The 21,305-nt window shown below is 42.3% G+C and overlaps 1 protein-coding gene across 2 annotated transcripts; it reads left to right on the top strand.

Annotated features, from left to right (window-relative positions):
- mvp (major vault protein) lies at positions 1-20,653 on the top strand. 2 transcript variants are annotated; one of them, XM_060892105.1, is made up of 17 exons: positions 1-153; positions 2,867-3,060; positions 5,493-5,688; positions 8,070-8,193; positions 12,211-12,342; positions 13,126-13,220; positions 13,787-14,023; positions 14,362-14,487; positions 15,182-15,382; positions 16,074-16,309; positions 16,690-16,887; positions 17,361-17,505; positions 17,703-17,914; positions 18,639-18,755; positions 19,107-19,233; positions 19,609-19,797; positions 20,184-20,653. In XM_060892105.1, exons 2-17 carry the CDS (start codon positions 2,900-2,902, stop codon positions 20,307-20,309), a joined length of 2,622 nt encoding a protein of 873 aa, XP_060748088.1. In that variant the 5' UTR covers positions 1-153; positions 2,867-2,899; the 3' UTR covers positions 20,310-20,653. The 2 variants fall into 2 exon arrangements, with proteins under 2 accessions (XP_060748088.1, XP_060748089.1); XM_060892106.1 differs by having other exon boundaries at positions 14,362-14,484.
- Positions 20,654-21,305: the final 652 nt, after the last annotated feature.

Consider the following 21,305-nt stretch of genomic DNA (forward strand, 5'->3'; position numbering starts at 1 on the left):
GTTACGTATTTACAGACCACGCCCCTTCCCGCCTCATGGACACACCCAAAACATTGTGACGTTGAAGTGGGTGTCAAACGCAACTTGTTTCCGGAGTCACTATCCACGATCACTTCAAGTTCACTCCGATTTCACCGCAAACTATCCGAACCTGTAAGTAACACGCTTCTTTATATATATGTATATAAACGCTTCATATAGGGGTTTAAACCTGATTATACAGAATGAAACCAGCTTGTACGTTCTGATTATCTGTTTAAGATGACGGATGTTGATTAATAATTGATTTTAATATATTTGAGCGATTATATCATCTTTATTCAGATTCTGTGAGCTAAACCCGGAACTTTGTGTCTATTAGGCTGAGTTTGTGTCACACGCCCCTTGTTGTTAAAGCGCTACAATGCGGAAGTGTTTCTCTTTAGGTTTTAACGGTGGCTTAGTGGTTAGCACGTTCGCCTCACACCTCCATGGTCGGGGTTCGATTCCCGCCTCCACCTTGTGTGTGTGGAGTTTGCATGTTCTCCCCGTGCCTCGGGGGTTTCCTCCCCCGGTCCAAAAACATGCATGGTAGGTTGATTGGTTAATCTCTGGAAAATTGTCCCTAGTGTGTGAATGAGTGTGTGTGTGTGTGTGTGTGTGTGTGTGTGTGTGCCCTGCGATGGGATGGCTCCTGCCTTGATGCCCGATGACGCCTGAGATAGGCACAGGCTCCCCGTGACCTGAGGTAGTTCGGAAAAGCGGTAGAAAATGAATGAGTGAATATATATATATATAAAGTGTATATATAATTTGTAAACATAATAATAAATGCATTTTTCTATTTAAATAAATCACTGTGCTCAGATGGAAGATGTATATTTCAAGAGCATAACAGTTCAAGAATAACACCATTGTGCTACCACTTTAAGGTCTTGTGGTTGTAAGTGACTTTATTAAGGAAAGTTAGTCAATGCCTGAAATTAGACATGGCGTACAGATGCTACTGTATATCTAATGCGCTTACAAAACACAACACATCATGTGTTGTGTTTTGTAAGCATATAAGCTGGAACCAAATTCCTTGTGTGTGTCAACACAATTGGCCAATAAAGCTGATTCTGCCTTTGATAATCCAATTAATGACCCTAAAATAAATATTCACTATTTTATAGTCACAATAACATGCTTTGAATGCTACAGAAAATGGGCATCTGTACTGTAACTGTATTGAATGCAGTCACTGTGTTTCCCTGTAACACTCCAAACTGGCTGCTGTCTTTTAAGGCTTTTTCGAAAAATCTGAGAAATTTTAAATGTTTTGCTAATAGCTAGTAATCTGTAACATAGAATCAACTGCGGTTTTTAACCTGTTGCTTTGGGCTATATGTAATTTACGGGAAGGACGGGCTAATGAATTTTTGGTTATGAAACACTCATTATATAATTATGTAATTAATTGAAAAAATACGTGGTATAATAAAGACTTTGTTTGGAGAATGACTTCACTTAACAAGTCAAATCTCAAAAGGCTAACATCACATTTCAAGTGTATACATGAAACCTGGTCAAATTTGGTTGTTTTATAACCCAGAGAATGTGACTGGATGTTGTAGATTCATGACCACTCAAACATGGTAATTAGTACCTGTCTATCTTCAACCCTTGACCTATATTATGCTTGGCCGAACCCTCTACCTTCCCTTTTTTGGATGAATTATACATGTCAGGTAGTCAAACAAACACCTCATTGTCCTTTAGCCACCTACTGTATGTTTGCATTGGGCCATTTGAGTAAGGATAATCCTGCAGAGAGAAAAATGCTGAATCACAAAAAGCAGCCCGTGTTCTCAGGTTTGCGAAAGGCAGGTATGGGTGTGTATATGTTTTTGAACACATGATTTGCTCTGTGTTTAGCAATCAGGTTTGACACATAAAGTTCACTTGAAACTCACATGACAGTTTGATTGCATCAGTGACACCCACTTATTCACAGCCTCTGTAATTTAGACTTTTCTCCAGATCCATAGTTACCTTATCATTTATATGACGGAGAGGAGATAAGTATTGTGGTGTGTCCTGTTGTAAAGATTTTTACATGTGGCCCTGTGAACAGGATTTTCCTTGTGCAATACAATGGTTTAATGATTAAAGGCAAGTCTCATTTAAATGATCAGAACACTAACAGATAATATTAGTGTGCAAAGCCTTTATATTATTTTATTAGATGTCAACACATTGAAATAATATATTGTAGGGAAATGTACATAAGAATTGTGTGTTTACATATACAAATAAATATGAGTAAGTTTAAATAAGCATATTTTAAGTAAGGTTTGGGATTATTCTCCAAAAAGGTGTTTGTTTATTACTCACATTTGGATAAAACGTACTTAAAAACTAGAAGATTGTTAGTTAAAATCAGTTATATCAGCCTTCATAAAGAAAGGACTGACAAAATGTGAGAATTAATTAATTGAATCCAATAAGCTTAGCCAATAAAGCTGACCCAAAACAAGACATATTTAAAACTCTGACATAATGCTCAAAATGAAATCAGTTTAAAGTTAAAAGTTTGAATATTTGGTTATTTTTAGTATATAACATGCTGAAAAAATCACAGATTAATGAGATGATTATTACTGAGATTATCGTGTTATTTATAGTATCTTAGCTGATTTAATTAACTCATATACGTTTACCTTCACTTATATTAATGATTATTTTTTGTGTAATCATAGATTATTTTAGTATAGCTCAAAAGTTGACAATGACTTTAGGTTAACATACAACCTGAGCCTCAGGTTCGGCACTTAACCACTTGTCTGCTATTAGATTTTGATAGGTTTTATAACTGATTGATTGCTGTCACATTATTTGACTGCAGATTTGATAACAGCTGCTCCATCCCTCTTGGATCATGTCAAAGAGACCTTCAAGTAATCACATGGAGAATGAGTGGAGTGACTCTTCAATCATCAGGATTCCTCCACACCACTACATCCATGTGCTGGATCAGAACACCAACATTGCTCGGGTTGAGGTTGGACCCCTCACCTACATCCGCCAGGATAATGAGAGGTAACCACATGTACCATGTTAAAGCTGAATGATTACATTTACATTTACATTTACAGCATTTGGCAGACGCCCTTATCCAGAGCGACGTACATAAGTGCTTAAATCTCTAACATTGAATACATTAATGCTGGATCACTAAGTTACATACTTAAGATACCATGAGTTTAAAACATTTGTTCAAAGTTACAATGAAAGTGTCAAAGGTGTGTTTTTTTTTTTTTTTTTAAAAATGCAAAAGATAATGAAAGAAGTGCTAGTTGAAGTGTTTCCTGAATAAGTAGGTCTTCAACCGCCGCTTGAAAATAGCCAGTGACTCAGCTGTCCGGACCTCTAGGGGAAGTTCGTTCCACCACCTTGGTGCCAGTACAGAGAAGAGTCTTGTAGTATACTTGCCTCTTACCCTGAGAGATGGTGGAACCAGTCGAGCAGTGCTGGTAGATCGGAGGGTGCGGGGTGCAGTGCGAGGAGTGATGAGGGCTTTGAGGTAAGAGGGAGCTGGTCCATTTTTGGCTTTGTAGGCCAGCATCAGTGTTTTGAATCTGATGCGTGCAGCTACCGGAAGCCAGTGGAGGGATCGCAGCAGCGGGGTGGTATGAGAGAACTTTGGCAGGTTGAAAACAAGCCGGGCAGCTGCATTTTGGATCATTTGCAGAGGACGGATTGCGTTCATATGTAGACCTGCCAGCAGTGCATTGCAGTAATCCAGTCTAGAAATGACAAGAGACTGAACAAGTACCTGAGCAGCCTGTGTGGACAGAAATGGTCGAATCCTTCTAATGTTGTAGAGAAGAAACCGACATGAGCGAGTCACATTAGCAACATGAGAGGAAAAGGACAGTTGATTGTCCATGGTTACCCCAAGGTTGCGAGCTGTGGCTGACGGGGAGATCAGATCGTTGTGTAAGGATATAGCAAGATCATGACCTGGGGATGAATCACCTGGGATGAAGAGCAGCTGTTTTGCTAGGATTAAGCTTTAACTGATGAGCAGTCATCCATGATGAAATTTCTGCCAGACATGCAGAGATCCGGTCAGAAGCTGTGGCATCTGCGGGTGGGAAAGAGAAGATAAGTTGTGTATCATCAGCATAGCAGTGGTAAGAGAACCCATGTGAGGAAATAACTTCACCAAGAGAGTGAGTATACAGGGAGAAAAGAAGAGGACCAAGTACTGAGCCTTGTGGGACGCCAGTGGAGAGACTGCGTGGAGCAGATGTCACTCCCCTCCATGTTACCTGATATGAGCGTCCTTCCAGGTAGGAAGCGAACCATTCCCAAGCTGATCCGCATATCCCAAGACTCCTGAGGGTGGCTAAGAGAGTCTTATGGTTGACCGTATCAAACGCTGCTGAAAGGTCAAGGAGGATAAGGACGGATGAGAGATTGGCTGATCTAGCAGCATGTAGTTTCTCAGAGACATCTAAAAGGGCTGTCTCTGTGGAATGAGCTGCTTTAAAGCCAGACTGGTTGGGGTCTTGGAGGTTGTTCTGTGAGAGATAGACAGACAGTTGATTAAAGACAATGCGTTCAAGAATTTTTGAAAGAAACGAGAGAAGTGATACCGGTCTGTAGTTACTGATGTCTGATGGATCCAGAGCAGGTTTCTTCAGGATGGGAATAACCCTTGCTCTCTTGAAGGTAGTTGGTACCTGACCAGATGCTATGGATCTATTGGTGATAGTTGTAATGAAGGGCAGAAGATTACCAACTACAGCATTTCATTACACTGTTTCTGTGTTCTTTATTAAAAAAAATCTCTTCTTTTTTTTATCAATTATGCAAAGCCTGTCTTAATTTTTGTATGAACTAGTTTTAGAGTTGTTTTGCATGAGTAATATTTCCTTTGTTTGAAATATTTGCCAATTTTTGCTCAACCCTCAAGCTCTTATATGTCAAATACACATTTCCAATCCATTCTCTATGGTCATGCTATGATTTCTATAGCTATTAAAGAACCAGTCAGTGCTGTCAGTAATGTCAGATACATTAAAACATTAACAGTTACATGAAAACGTCAGTACTTTGTACAGCACCTAATTCAAACGTAAAGACTTTAACTGTTTATTCGGGTGTATTCACTGAGCTATCAACCTACTATCAGGTCACAGCAGAAATGTGGTTTGATTTATAATCAGGAGATCTGGATGTGTGAATCCTGACTATGGCAGAAAAGTTTAAGGAGCAGTGCTGTCAGTGTTCACTGAGAGAGAGGTGTGGCATACTCTCTCTCCGCTGTCAGTCACAGTGACCTAATAATCATGAGCATCTATGAGCTTGTGTATTCAGAACAGGGCTCATCTTCAAGTGTGTTACGCAGCAGCAAATTGGGGAGAAAATAGGATCCATTTAGTTACATCATGTGTATAGTGTCATGTCATCCTGAATCCTTTCACTGCTCTCATCTATTTTCATTTCATTCATTCTTCTCTTAGGGTACTTTTTCCCCCGACTCGTATGACCATGGTGCCCCCTCGCCATTATTGTGTGATTCTGAACCCTGTGGCTCGTGACAATGAGGGAAATGTTCAGTTTGACACAGCAGGCCAAGCTAAACTCCGCCATGCAGACCTGGAGATTCGTCTGACTCAGGATCCTTTCCCGCTCTACCCCGGAGAAGAGATCCAGAAGGTGGGCTTGTTCATTCTCACTTCCTTATCTTACATTTGTGTGTGCGTGTGAGCGAGTGCGTGTGCGTGCGAGAGAGTGCGTGTGCGTGTGAGAGAGTGCGTGTGCGTGTGAGAGAGTGCGTGTGCGTGCGAGAGAGTGCGTGTGCGTGCGAGAGAGTGCGTGTGAGAGAGTGCATGGGAGAGTGAGAGTGCGTGTGTGTGTGAGAGAGTGCGTGGGAGAGTGCGTGGGAGAGTGCGTGGGAGAGTGCGTGGGAGAGTGCGTGGGAGAGTGCGTGGGAGAGTGCGTGGGAGAGTGCGTGTGCGTGATTGCGTGTGGGAGTGCGTGGGAGAGTGCGTGGGAGAGTGCGTGTGCGTGGAGTGCGTGTGAGAGATTGCGTGTGCGTGTGAGAGTGTGTGTGGGCGTGCGAGAGTGCGTGTGAGAGAGTGCGTGGGAGAGTGTGTGTGCATGGAGTGCGTGTGAGAGAGTGTGTGGGAGAGTGTGTGTGGGCGTGCGAGAGTGCACGGGTGCGTGGGAGAGTGCGTGGGAGCGTGCGTGGGAGAGTGTGTGTGCGTGGAGTGCGTGTGAGAGTGTGTGTGTGTGTGAGAGAGTGCGTGGGAGAGTGCGTGTGGGCGTGCGAGAGTGCGTGTGAGAGAGTGCGTGTGCGTGCGAGAGAGTGCGTGTGCGTGCGAGAGAGTGCGTGTGCGTGCAAGAGAGTGCGTGTGCGTGCGAGAGAGTGCGTGCGAGAGAGTGCGTGTGCGTGTGAGAGAGTGCGTGTGAGAGAGTGCGTGGGAGAGTGCGTGGGAGAGTGTGTGTGCGTGGAGTGCGTGTGAGAGATTGCGTGTGAGAGTGCGTGTGAGAGTGTGTGTGTGCGTGTGAGATTGCGTGTGTGTGCGAGAGTGTGTGAGAGTGTGTGTGGGCGTGTGAGAGTGTGTGTGGGCGTGCGAGAGTGTGTGTGAGAGAGTGCGTGTGAGAGAGTGCGTGTGAGAGTGCGTGTGCGTGTGAGAGAGTGCGTGGGAGAGTGTGTGTGCGTGGAGTGCATGTGAGAGATTGCGTGTGCGTGGGAGAGTGTGTGTGGGCGTGCGAGAGTGCGTGTGAGAGAGTGTGTGTGGGCGTGCGAGAGTGCGTGCGAGAGAGTGCGTGTGCGTGCGAGAGAGTGCGTGTGCGTGCGAGAGAGTGCGTGTGCGTGCGAGAGAGTGCGTGTGCGTGCGAGAGAGTGCGTGTGCGTGCGAGAGAGTGTGTGTGCGTGCGAGAGAGTGTGTGTGCGTGCGAGAGAGTGCGTGTGCGTGGGAGAGTGCGTGGGAGAGTGCGTGTGCGTGCGAGAGAGTGCGTGTGCGTGCGAGAGAGTGCGTGTGCGTGCGAGAGAGTGCGTGTGCGTGCGAGAGAGTGCGTGTGCGAGCGAGAGAGTGTGTGGGCATGCGAGAGTGCGTGTGAGAGAGTGCGTGGGAGAGTGCGTGGGAGAGTGCGTGGGAGAGTGCGTGGGAGAGTGCGTGGGAGAGTGCGTGTGCGTGCGAGAGAGTGCGTCTGCGTGCGAGAGAGTGCGTGTGCGTGCGAGAGAGTGCGTGTGCGTGCGAGAGAGTGCGTGTGCGTGCGAGAGAGTGCGTGTGCGTGCGAGAGAGTGCGTGTGCGTGCGAGAGAGTGCGTGTGCGTGCGAGAGAGTGCGTGTGCGTGCGAGAGAGTGCGTGTGCGAGCGAGAGAGTGTGTGGGCATGCGAGAGTGCGTGTGAGCGAGTGCGTGTGAGCGAGTGCGTGTGAGCGAGTGCGTGTGAGAGAGTGTGTGTGCGTGTGAGAGCGTGGGAGAGTGTGTGTGCGTGGAGTGCGTGTGAGAGATTGCGTGTGCGTGTGAGAGTGCGTGGGAGAGTGTGTGTGGGCGTGCGAGAGTGCGTGTGAGAGAGTGTGTGTGTGGGCGTGCGAAAGTGCGTGCGAGAGTGCGTGCGAGAGTGCGTGCGATAGAGTGCGAGAGTGCGTGTGAGAGAGTGCGAGAGTGCGTGCGAGAGAGTGCGAGAGTGCGTGCGAGAGAGTGCGTGTGCGTGCGAGAGAGTGCGTGTGCGTGCGAGAGAGTGCGTGTGCGTGCGAGAGAGTGCGTGTGCGTGTGCGTGCGAGAGAGTGCGTGTGCGTGTGCGTGCGAGAGAGTGCGTGTGCGTGTGCGTGCGAGAGAGTGCGTGTGCGTGTGCGTGCGAGAGAGTGCGTGTGCGTGTGAGAGAGTGCGTGTGCGTGTGAGAAAGTGCGTGTGCATGTGAGAGTGCGTGTGCGTGTGAGAGAGTGCGTGGGAGAGTGTGTGTGCATGGAGTGCGTGTGAGAGATTGCGTGTGCGTGTGAGAGTGCGTGTGAGAGTGTGCGAGAGTGTGTGTCTGTGTGTGTACAGGCTTTATAAAATCTCTCTCTCTCTTTCTCGCTCTCACACAGGAAGTTACTCCACTGCAGATCGTGTATCCCGACACGGCCCTAAGGCTGCAGGCTCTTCTGGACTTTGAGGAAGAGAATGATGAGAAGAGAGTGGCTGGAGATGAGTGGCTGTTTGAAGGGCCAGGTGGCTTTTGGCATTTATTTGTTATCTGGAATTTCTTTCTCTTTTTTTCCTCTTCAAACTAAAACCAAAATTAAGGTTGCCATTATTTTCCATATCTCATAAATATATACTTAGATTTTATAAATTCTAATTAGGGCCTGAGCACCGAATGGTGCGAAGCCCTATTGTTTTTCCTCGGGAGTATTATTTTTAGGGCCTGAGCACCGAATGGTGCGAAGCCCTATTGTTTTTCCTCGGGAGTATTATTATTAGGGCCTGAGCACCGAATGGTGCGAAGCCCTATTGTTTTTCCTCGGGAGTATTATTATTTTTTTTTTTTTTTTTTTTTTTTTTTACCACACATTGGCCAATTGGGGTCCCTTAACATGCTCGAAAACTCTTGAAATTTGGCACACACGTCAGAGTCGCGCGACACTAGGATTGGACAAAGGTTGGAATACGGGCGTGGCAGGGGGGCTCTGTAGCGCCCCCTGTAATGCAAAAACAAACATTGGTGCACAGATCGGGCAATTATGTACGCACATGTACGAGAGTTGGTACGCATATAGATCTCATCGACCCGAACAACTTTCGCGCTCTAAACTATGAGCTCCGCCCAACAGGAAGTCGGCCATTTTGGATTGTTTTATAAGTGCATGCGGTGAACTTTTAAATACTCCTCCTAGGGAATTCATGCGATTGACATCAAACGTTGTGAACATGATGCCAAGACATTGCACTTGCTAAATTGCGAAGGGATTTTTGATATCTCGAACGGTGCTGCCATGGCGAGGCGACAAAGTTATGGCGAATTCAGAGAAACAGGAAGTGTCTAATATCTAAAGCAAAAAATGTCTTATTGGGATGACACGCGGTGTGTATGTTCGGCCAAGGATTCCGATCGCATCGATGTGCCTATTGTGAATCTCGGACATAGCGCCACCAACAGGCGCCAGGAAGTGTGTCAGTCACAACAGTTGCATGTGGTGAACTTTTAAATACTCCTCCTAGGGAATTCATGCGATTGACACCAAAAGTGGTGAACATGATGCCAAGACATTGCACTTGCTAAATTGCGAAGGGATTTTTGATATCTCGAACGGTGCTGCCATGGCGAGGCGACAAAGTTATGGCGAATTCAGAGAAACAGAAAGTGTCTAATATCTAAAGCAAAAAATGTCTTATTGTGATGACACGCGGTGTGTATGTTCGGCCAAGGATTCCGATCGCATCGATGTGCTTATTGTGAGTCCCGGGTATAGCGCCACCAACAGGCCCCAGGAAGTGTGTCAGTCACAAAGGTGGATTTTTTCACAGTTGCATGCAATGAACTTTTAAATACTCCTCCTAGAGGATTCATGCGATTGACACCAAAAGTGGTGAACATGATGCCGAGACATTGCACTTGCTAAATTGCGAAGTGAGTTTCGATATCTCGAACGGTGCTGCCATGGCGAGGCGACAAAATTATGGCGAATTCAGAGAAACAGAAAGTGTCTAATATCTAAAGCAAAAAATGTCTTATTGGGATGACACGCGGTGTGTATGTTCGGCCAAGGATTCCGATCGCATCGATGTGCCTATTGTGAATCTCGGACATAGCGCCACCAACAGGCGCCAGGAAGTGTGTCAGTCACAACAGTTGCATGTGGTGAACTTTTAAATACTCCTCCTAGGGAATTCATGCGATTGACACCAAAAGTGGTGAACATGATGCCAAGACATTGCACTTGCTAAATTGCGAAGGGATTTTTGATATCTCGAACGGTGCTGCCATGGCGAGGCGACAAAGTTATGGCGAATTCAGAGAAACAGAAAGTGTCTAATATCTAAAGCAAAAAATGTCTTATTGTGATGACACGCGGTGTGTATGTTCGGCCAAGGATTCCGATCGCATCGATGTGCTTATTGTGAGTCCCGGGTATAGCGCCACCAACAGGCCCCAGGAAGTGTGTCAGTCACAAAGGTGGATTTTTTGTCAGCTTCATGCGGTAAACTTTTAAATACTCCTCCTAGGGGATTCATGCAATTGAGACCAGACTTGGCCACCATGACGCAGAGATATTGCAGATGCGAAATTGCGAACGGATTTTTGATATCTCAAACACTGTTGCCATGGCATCGTGTCAAAGTTTACTTTTATTTCAGGCATATTTAAGGCTTTTGGCGTGCTTGTATTAACTTGAAATTTGACACATACATCACATTTGTCGGCTGTTAAGTGTGGACAAAAAGGTCAGACAAAGGTGTGTCTCTTAAGTGGCTCACTAGCGCCCCCATTTCTCTATAATGTGGGGTTTCATTTACCTACAGTCCCCAAATGGGTCAGTAACAACATAAAATAGTCCACTGATATTTACCCACTTGATGCACTTGCCCACCGTGCATTGTTTTCTGGAAGGCACCGTATAGCGATGAACAAATGTGCGAAGGCCCGTCATCGCTGCTTGCAGCTATATTTATTTTTTTTTTCCCCACACATTGGCCAATTGGGGTCCCTTAACATGCTCGAAAACTCTTGAAATTTGGCACACACGCCAGAGTCGCGCGACACTAGGATTGGACAAAGGTTGGAATACGGGCGTGGCAGGGGGGCTCTGTAGCGCCCCCTGTAATGCAAAAACAAACATTGGTGCACAGATCGGGCAATTATGTACGCACATGTACGAGAGTTGGTACGCATATAGATCTCATCGACCCGAACAACTTTCGCGCTCTAAACTATGAGCTCCGCCCAACAGGAAGTCGGCCATTTTGGATTGTTTTATAAGTGCATGCGGTGAACTTTTAAATACTCCTCCTAGGGAATTCATGCGATTGACATCAAACGTTGTGAACATGATGCCGAGACATTGCACTTGCTAAATTGCGAAGGGATTTTTGATATCTCGAACGGTGCTGCCATGGCGAGGCGACAAAGTTATGGCGAATTCAGAGAAACAGGAAGTGTCTAATATCTAAAGCAAAAAATGTCTTATTGGGAAGACACGCGGTGTGTATGTTCGGCCAAGGATTCCGATCGCATCTATGTGCATATTGTGAATCTCGGACATAGCGCCACCAACAGGCACCAGGAAGTGTGTCAGTCACAAAGGTGGATTTTTTCACAGTTGCATGCAATGGACTTTTAAATACTCCTCCTAGAGGATTCATGCGATTGACACCAAAAGTGGTCAACATGATGCTTAGACGTTGTAGATGATAAATTGCGTAGGGATTTTTGATATCTTGAACGCTGTTCACATGGCAAAGCGTCAAACTTTACTTTCTTTTTCAGGCATATTTAAGCCTTTTGGCGTGCTTAGATTAACTTGAAATTTGACACATACATCACATTTGTTGGCTGTTAAGTGTGGACAAAAAGGTCAGACGAAGGTGTGTCTCTTAAGTGGCTCACTAGCGCCCCCATTTGTCTAAAATGTGGGGTTTCATTTACCTACAGTCCCCAAATGGGTCAGTGACAACATAAAATAGTCCACTGATATTTACCCACTTGATGCACTTGCCCACCGTGCATTGTTTTCTGGAGGGCACCGTTTAGCGATGAACAAACGTGCGAAGGCCCGTCATTGCTGCTTGCAGCTATATTTACATATTATAATTATATATCTTCTTGGATTTAGAAAACCTTTATACATACTGTACAGTGTGTAGCAGAAAAAACAACACAAAATATGGATTATACATGTATGTCAGACCTCTGAATGCATGAAGGCCATGATGATATAATACTGAATTTAAATTGTTTCTTTTTTTATATATTGAATATTTTATTTTTTTTTTTCTTGCCTTTGAAAATATATTATTTATATATTTACTTGTCTTGCCTTTGAAAATGTATTACTTATATATTTTTTACTTTTTTTTGCATGTATTAAGTAAGGAAATCACAGTAGTGTTTTTCCTTCATAAGTTGTGTGATTGCATTAAGATGTTTGCTAGCACCTTTTTTCACTTTTTGTTTTAGTGTAATTTGTTGTATAGTCTATAAATATATTGACTGACCTGGCTAACCCTGTGGTCTCTGATATCTGTCAGGAACATACATCCCTAGGAAGGAGGTGGCCGTCCTGGAGACCATCAAAGCCACAGTAATTCGAGAGAACCAGGCCATTCGCCTTCGGGCTCGTAAAGAGGGTTTGGACCGCAGTGGAGTTCGCAGAGTGACTGGTTAGCACACAACATACTGTACACTATACACTGCATACTCTAGCGTCTGGTGTATGAAGTTTAGAAGGGTAGTGTTGTCTCAAATGGAACACCAATAGTCTTTTTCTAACCAATAGTACAATCCGTTTTCTAGTCAGTAGCAAGTAAATTCAAAGGAGGCATTAGCTTTAGCAGAATACAGTGAAATTTTAAAACCTTGAAAAATAAATCGCACAACATGTTCTAACTTAAAAGACATTTGTAAGATCTCTTAGGATATTGTCTCCTTCATTGTCAGCACTGGTAGCCTCACCCCTCTTTCATTACGTAAGCAACTCTGCAAGTGTTGAGTGCATGAAGTGTACAACATTCCATACTTTATTTATTTTTTTGGTTGAATAAGTAAATCATTTGGGTACTTGAAGTACACTACTTCTTGTCGTTTTGGGACACAGCATTTGTTTATACACAAGCACAGTAAAGGTTGTATTTCCATTAGCCGCTATTGTGTCTTTGTGGTCACAGTAATATGATTTCCAAGCTAGTTATTAGTTGAAAAGGCTCAAGTTCACAGCACACACACAACACACTTAATCGGTCGATGTTATATACAAAATTTTCTTCATTTGCCTTCTTACTACTTTCCACATGACCCTGAGCAGCACTTAGATATTAATGTGAATTTTGCTGGAATAATGCAGGTATAACCGGGCACCTGATTACAATAGCATGACATTTTCTCTCTCTCTCTCTCTCTCTCTCTCTCTCTCTCTCTCTCTGTGTGTGTGTGTGTGTGTGTGTCAGGTGAGGAGTGGCAGGTCAGTAAAGTTGGAGCATACCTGCCTGGAGTGCATGAGGAGGTCATCGATATTGTGAATGCGTTCATCCTCACTGATAAGGTAACACTTTTGTTTATTTGCCTTACATTTTCTTTGTGAAAATTTACAGTGAGATCATCAGTAAGAATGTGAGCAGCTGCACCACAGTGCTTCAGTCTCAGCAGTGGCTTTTAATTGATTCTGTTGACCTGTTGTTTTTATTTTTATTAGAATATTTACAAAAATCACTATATAAACCAAAGGTAATATTGCTCCTTGAATGGATTTGTCATCTACTTGAGAGGCCATGTGTGTAGACCACATGCATAACACTCATGAAATTGTACCCTAAGAGATCCAACCAAATGTGTCAATCCAAAAGATACTCATTTCTAAATTCAATTCAATTCAATTTATTTGTATAGCGCATTTAACAATTCACATTGTCTCAAAGCAGCTTTACAGAAGTATAGAAACAGAAGAGACAAATATAAATATATATTATAAATATACATAAGAAGAAGAAAAAATAAGTAGCAAAATAAATAAATGAAACATACATTTAAAGTTTATGGCAAAGTATAAATTATAGCTTATGTTGAACACTTTGTTAAAGTTTAATCTAACAATACAACTTCTTCTGTCAGAATGCGCTGCACGTGCGTGCTCTGCGTCCATTCCGGGATGCTGGAGGGCGAGACAGAAGGACCGGGGAGGAGTGGCTGGTGACGGTGGCAGACAGAGAAGCACACATCCCCTCTGTGGCTGAGGAGGTAGTTGGGGTTGTAAATGTGACCACTCTGAGCAGCAGAGAGTACTGCGTGGTCCTGGACCCAGTCGGGCCAGACGGAAAGCCCCAGCTCGGACAAAAGAGAGTGGTGAAGGTAATTTGTATTTATGTTTTTTCAAAGCTTAGCCTTGGGACAAGGATGCAAGATGATATAGTTGCGTGATAATGTTTTAATATATTAAAGTTACTATATATAATTAGTTGGATAGATTATATAGATACTAGTTACTATAAACTGACAATGTAATACAGTATTATCAATGTTACATAGAATAAATAATTATTAGCAATCCACCAAGATTAGAAATGTAAAATGTACCTATTAACTCCTGAATTTCACAGATTTTTAAGAAATCCCACATTGTCGTTGTGTAGCGCAGATCATTTGGAAGTATGTAAATAATGGAAAATATGTAAATATCTGTCTCTCAGGGTGAGTGCTCCTTCTTCCTGCGGCCTGGCGAGCACTTGGAGAACGGCATTCAGGATGTCTATGTTCTGTCTGAAGAGGAGGGACTGGTGCTGCGTGCTGTGGAGGCATTCGCCGATACAGAAGTGGTGAGATTGAGAGCAATATTTAGAGCATTGGAAAATAAGCCTGTCATCTCCCTTCTTTCTTCTTTTATCCTCATTGTTTGAAATAGCAGTCAAGTCAGTATGCACCGAAGATAAAAATGAAATTCTGTTTGTGCTTAAACCACCACTACTTGTTTAGCCGGAATCCTTCTTGAGTGTTTAGCTGTCAGCTTTGCCAACACCCCATGAGCACACCAGAAAAGAAAAGAACACTCTGAGAAGCCAGTATACATTTCTACTAGTTTAGTTACTGTGTTTAGAATGATCAATTCATATTGCTGAATATCTTGTACTGATTTGAAATTCAGAAACAATTTAAAAGATTATCTATATCTTTGTATCTGATATCATGGGGATTTGGGGATTCATTAAATAACTCTCATCTTTTTCTCCCTCCCCTTTTATTAAAAATAAAACCATTTAATCCTTTTCCCTAATCATTTACTTCTCAATCCTTTGTAATTTGCTTTACATTATTTTGTCTTATTATTTTGTGTATTATTTCTGCCTCACAAATCTCTTTGTTATACACATCTACACATACACATTTACCACACACACATAGTGCATGGTTCACATACAGCCATGTCCATCTCCCCCCATTTCCGGCCGTTGCATTTGCTCCCCTTCCTTCTTTCTTTCTCTCACCCCCTCTCTCCCCCTGTCTCTGAATCAGCAAACGGAAGACACAGATGAAGAGGAGGAAGAGGAGCAGCCCAAAAAGGCCACTGTACAGAGACGCCCAGGAGACCGCTGGATGCTGCGTGGGCCTATCGATTATGTCCCACCTGCCACTGTAGAGGTCATGCTGCGTCGCCAGGCCATTCCACTGGACGAGAATGAAGGAATATATGTGCGCGACATCAAGACCGGCAAGGTCAGACAGTCAGAATAGAATTTTTTAAACCTTGGTGCTTTACGGAAGTGCATGTTGTTTAAGAGTTCGTGTGCAACAAAAGCATTTACAGATCTGAGTCCACACCCACAGATAGCTTATAAAACCTGCTTGTGAAATGTTTTAGGAATGGTCAGATCCAACCTGCTTTTTTTTTTTTAAAAGAACTTGACTAGTAGCAGATGGATGATTGGTTACTATCATGTTAATAGCCTGTCGTAAATATTAAATAGAAGAAACAGCAAGATTTAATCACACCTTCATCACCATTTTACAATAGAGTCCAAAAGTCCAACAACTGGAGCTAGAAAACTAGAACAGCTTTATTGTACTGTACGTCTTGTTCCTAAATTGAGAATGCAACGCAGTGCCGCAGAACAACAGGTGTTAGTTGCTAAACATTACCATGTGCACACAATGTATGACATCACTTGCAATTGATGTATGTAACAAATAAATTGACACTTTCACTGTAAAGGATTCTTATGTCCGTGGAACGACGAAATCAAGGCAACCGTCTTCAACGTTCTGTATAAGTCCCAGGAGAAAAGCGTAATAAGATAATAATAATTTAATAAATAGCCATTAGCGACTGTTTGGCTTGAGTTCTGCTGGAAATCTAAACTATTTGTAAAGTTTTTTTTCTCTTGTACACCAATGATTCTCTGTGCAGGTGCGGGCTGTGATTGGTCACACCTACATGCTGACGCATGATGAGGAGTTGTGGGAAAAGGAGCTCCCTCCCAACGTCGAGAAGTTGCTGATCAACTTGCGTGACCCAATGTCCAACCGATCAGAGCGGAACCAGGATGCCATCCCTGAAATTAGGGACAAAACTAGAGTGGTGTCCTACCGCGTTCCCCATAACGCTGCAGTGCAGGTGTACGACTACAGGGAGAAGAAAGCCAGGTAACAGTTCTTTATCAGCAAACCCTTTTCTTATTGTCTTATTGTGGGAGCACATCTTTTGGATGAGATACACATTTATATGTATATACACCAGTCTTTGTCTTGACTCAGGCTCTATAAACAAGATACTTACATGTCATCCAGAAAACAATATTGTTAAGGTTTATCTTTTTAATATCTAAGAAGCTATCCAATGAAGAACACGTTTTAAAAATGTAGTTCAACTGCATTTTACACTAAAGTAATCTTGCCTACTATTCTATAAATCATTAAAGTCCCTTGTGATGGACCCCCCACCCCCACCCCCACCCCCACTGCCGACTGCTTAATAACTTAAAATAAAAACGCTTTAAAAAAAATCTAATTTTCTTCTGTCTCAGGATAGTGTTTGGGCCGGATTTGGTGATGCTAGGCCCCGAAGAGCAGTTCACGATTCTGTCTCTGTCTGGAGACAAGCCCAAGCGACCAAACGTAATTAAGGCCATCTGCCTGCTGCTCGGGCCTGATTTCTGCACTGACATCATCACCATAGAAACTGCCGACCATGCCCGTCTGCAGCTCCAGCTCGCCTACAACTGGTAAAGCATGCATGTCTGTCTATGTCTTGTTCAGGTTATGTTACTGTGTGTGAAAATATCTAGGGTTAGGCTTAGCCATTATGACAGATATTCTACTTGCACACTGTATTGAAAAAAGCAATACACTAAAGCAGGATACTTTGTTCTTGATAAAAGCTAACATGGATTAAAAGAGCGTACAGTCATCACAGCCAGAATAACTGAACTAACAATGTGATGTGTTGCCAAGAAGCTCTGCCAATACTCTTTATAAATCTGTAATTGGTCTGTATTCATTGTTCTATGCTGCAGATTTTTCATTCTGTTTTAGAGCTATGCTAATGCATGTTTTTTCTGATTTACATAATATTTGTGAAATCAGTTTAGGTGCAGAATGGAGACAAATCAGGGCAAATTTGGCAGGTGTTACTGCTTTTAATGTTTAATATATATTTTACATATTAATTATGTCATATTTTCTTCCCCATAACCAGGCATTTTGACATAAAGGACCAGACAGACCCCACACAAGCAGCTGCACTCTTCTCAGTTCCTGACTTTGTGGGCGATGCCTGTAAAGCCATCGCTTCCAGGATCAGAGGAGCTGTGGCTTCAGTGCAGTTTGATGACTTCCACAAGGTGAATTAGTGTTAGGCTATACATGCAATAACTGGTTGTATAAGTATTTGTAATGTGATATTCTAGCACCTGTTAACCCTCTGTTTTTAGTGACCATAATAATAATAATAATAATATCATGTTCGCAAGCGTTCTATGCTTTTGGCCCACTCACTCCTATTGTTTCTCATACTGCCCTGGTGGGTTTTTGCCTGTAGAACTCAAACCGGATTATCTGCTCAGCCGTGTTTGGCTTTGACGAGAAGCTGGCAGTGCGTTCAAGCATGCGCTTCGCTCAGAACGGGCTGGTGATCAGCAGCGTGGACATTCAGTCAGTGGAGCCGGTAGACCAGCGCACGCGTGATGCCCTGCAGAAGAGCGTCCAGCTTGCCATTGAGATCACCACCAACTCCCAGGAGGCCACTGCTCGGTCAGTAAACATCTCTAGTTGAAGTTTTATTCCATACATCATTTACATATATAATTTAGATGAGGAAAAATTGCTTACACATCAGGCCACATGTTTGTAACATGTTTGCATAAGCTGACTTATGCTTTATACCTTAAAAAGAATTAACTTAGTCTTAGCACAGGTGTTCTGTTCTCCTGCCAATACTTTTAATGAAATTAATATGCTGGCTAAGCGGTCTGTGCTTTTTTCACACTTGTGCTTAATTTCTTTGGTATTTTTTTTTTTCCTTTACATAAAATAAATAATAATAATAATATATATATATATATATATATATATATATATATATATATATATATATATATATATATATATATATATATATAAATAAAATGGTGGATGGGGTGGGATGACCATCCAAATAATTTTTTTAAGCACAATAATGCAATACAAAATTACATTTTAAAGTCACCTTCTTTTTAATAACATTTGAGTGTTGTATGTTTGGATGAGTATGTCAGTTAATAATGCTGAATTACTTTTATGTTAAGTTCTGACAACTCAAAGCCATTGAGAGGAAGCACATCCCCTCACACATGCATAAATTTACATGTAAATGCTAGTAAAAGTTACTAGCATGTAGACTCCACTGGAATGAGCTCTTCATACTTTAACTTTCATCAAAATATGTTTACATCACTTACTTATGATGACTTGCTCTCTCTGTACTACTCTGTCTCAGGCATGAGGCAGAACGTTTGGAGCAGGAGGCACGGGGCAAACTGGAAAGGCAGAAGATTGCAGACCAGGCAAATGCTGAGAGAGCCAGGAAGGAGCTGCTAGAGCTGGAGGCACTCAGGTAAAATCTCACTGCTTCTCTCTCCCACCGTGGCTTTGCCTGAGGAGAATATAATTGGCTTCAGTTCATTTACATGTTGGCTTTTGCCAGACACTTCTAACCTAATCAATCTGAGCTTAGAGGTTAGCTTAGAGAGGCTTAAAAGACTTGCTGAAGAAATGGAGGCTTAGCATGCAAAGGCATTGCACAAGGCAGCATTAGATATTTGTTATAGTTATCAACTCAAAACTCTTAGAAATGTATTATGGTATGTCTTTTTTAGTTTTTTTCACATTTATATTACAAGATTAATAGAATATACCTAGATGTGAATCCTCTGACGTGTGTGTGTGTGTGTGTGTGCGTGTGCAGTGCTGCTGTAGAGAGTACTGGAGCAGCGAAGGCAGAAGCTCAGTCCAGAGCAGAATCAGCACGTATCCAGGGTGAGGCCGCTGTGGAAGAGGCCAAACTTAAAGTTGAGGCCCAGAGAATAGAAGCGGTATGTCTTTCAGCTCATGCCTTCCTTTATTATGTCTCTTGTTCGTGCACACACACAAACACACAAACACACACTTCATTTCATCATCCTAACAAAATATAGTCTACAGTCCTGATGAGCAGTATTTCTTCTTGTTTAATTAATGTTTTTGACAGTTTTCTCTTTCTCCTTTGTACTCTCATTCTCTCCTTTTTAATAGAGTTCTAGGATGATTAATTAAGTCCCCCTAGTGTTCATGCAGTAGTCTTTCTATGCTTTGATTTCCATTTATAATGAATGACAGTATTTGTGCATGCTGAAGGCTTGCTCTCATTTGTTTTTTCTGTATAAATTTATAAGTTCCACTTATCATTTCTTACATAATTACTCTTTTAGGAAGCTGAAATGGTGCGTCTGGCTAAAGCACGTGAGCAGGAGCTCCAGTATAAGAAGGAAATTGATCGTTTAGATATGGAGAAGCAACAGAAACTGGCAGAGATTGAAATCCAACGTTTTAAACAGATGGTAGACTCTATTGGCAGCGATACTTTGGCAGCGATGGCCAGAGCCGGACCCGAACTACAGGTAAACCTCATTAACTTGTGCCCAAAAACCTTCTACATTTTTACTAGGTTAAGTGAGGCTATAATGCAGAGGTGGAAATTGGCTTTGTAGATCAGGCTGAACTACAGTAAGAAGGCTTTACTACTGGGAGTCCTCTTCTGGTCCTTTTGTTATTTGAACAAACAACTAATCAAAAATGGAAATTATTATATTATAAAACTTACAGGATTTTAATCCTTTGCTATGATCAATGACTAAACAATATAACTCATTTAAATATTCATTGCAGCATTTGTGTGATTTTTTTTTTTTATTCTATTATATAAAAATTCATTAATTTTCACTAAAATTTAATTCCATGAAAGAGAGACTGTTTTTCATTCCTCCACCTCCTTCTCTCTGTCTAGGTTAAACTGCTACAATCTCTGGGTCTTAAATCCACTCTGATCACGGATGGCTCTTCTCCCATCAATCTATTCACTACCGCCAACGGCCTGCTGGGGACAATGAAGACCCATGAGGAAAAGCCATGAAACTGAAAAGAAAATAAGAAGCCCTATACTCCAGTTATCTTAGCAATGTCTAAGAATTTGCTGCATATGAAAGCCATTCAGTGTCTTTTAGTTATATTTGTTTGTTTGCTTTTTGTTATTTTTTGCCTCTTTTTCTCCCTGCCAAATATTATATTATATTACTGCGAGAGAAAAAAGTGTAGCAAGCTTAAAAACAATATTATGGTTTTGTGTATTCTATGCAAATATATTTGTGCGTGACGTGATCAGACATTAATGATTTATTTCTTTAGGAAACCCACAAAGGCCTTATAAAACATGCAATATATAGTGTGCATTATAAGTAATAAACTTTTAAAAACATGTATTGTTTCCTGTGACACGTTATTTTATAGTATAACTGTTACAAGGTTTGTAACTGTGCTTGTTTATGGTTTGTGATGGTCAGCTGTCTTGGGTGATTCACATGCGTTCTGTGGAAAGAGTCCGCCAAGATTATTTTTTACCAGATTTAACAATGCTGTTGACATTGCAGAAGCAGCTGGTGTGTATGGCTCCTGTTTGCCAGCTCAGATGATCTGATCCTGAACCAACATTGTTCAGCTTTGACAATGTTGTTTGTTTAGCATGTGCTTTAAAACCAAACAGGACGTATATTGGCATAAAATCCACAGATATCAATGTGCTTTCCCTGGCACTTGGGATTGTACATATTTCTGCCATTCTCATGGCACCAGCAACATTGTATTGTACTGTATTTTATGTGCGGCGGTGTTGCTAAATACTTTAATGGACATAAAAAAAAGTATTTATCTTATTGGCCCATTTTGTAGGTGTACAGTTAGTGATGGGGCCACAATGGACCCCTTCTTTACCACAGTTAAAAGTGCCAGTGTTAGTAAGTGTATGTTCACAAAGTGCTCCTATGTAGTTTGCCTATCTGATAAAACTGACTAATTGAAGTTGTAAATTAGATATATCTAATAAAATGGCTAGAAACTGTATTCATAGTAGCAC

The sequence above is a fragment of the Tachysurus vachellii genome, chromosome 18 (genome assembly GCF_030014155.1).
Source record: "Tachysurus vachellii isolate PV-2020 chromosome 18, HZAU_Pvac_v1, whole genome shotgun sequence".
Classification (NCBI taxonomy): domain Eukaryota; kingdom Metazoa; phylum Chordata; class Actinopteri; order Siluriformes; family Bagridae; genus Tachysurus; species Tachysurus vachellii.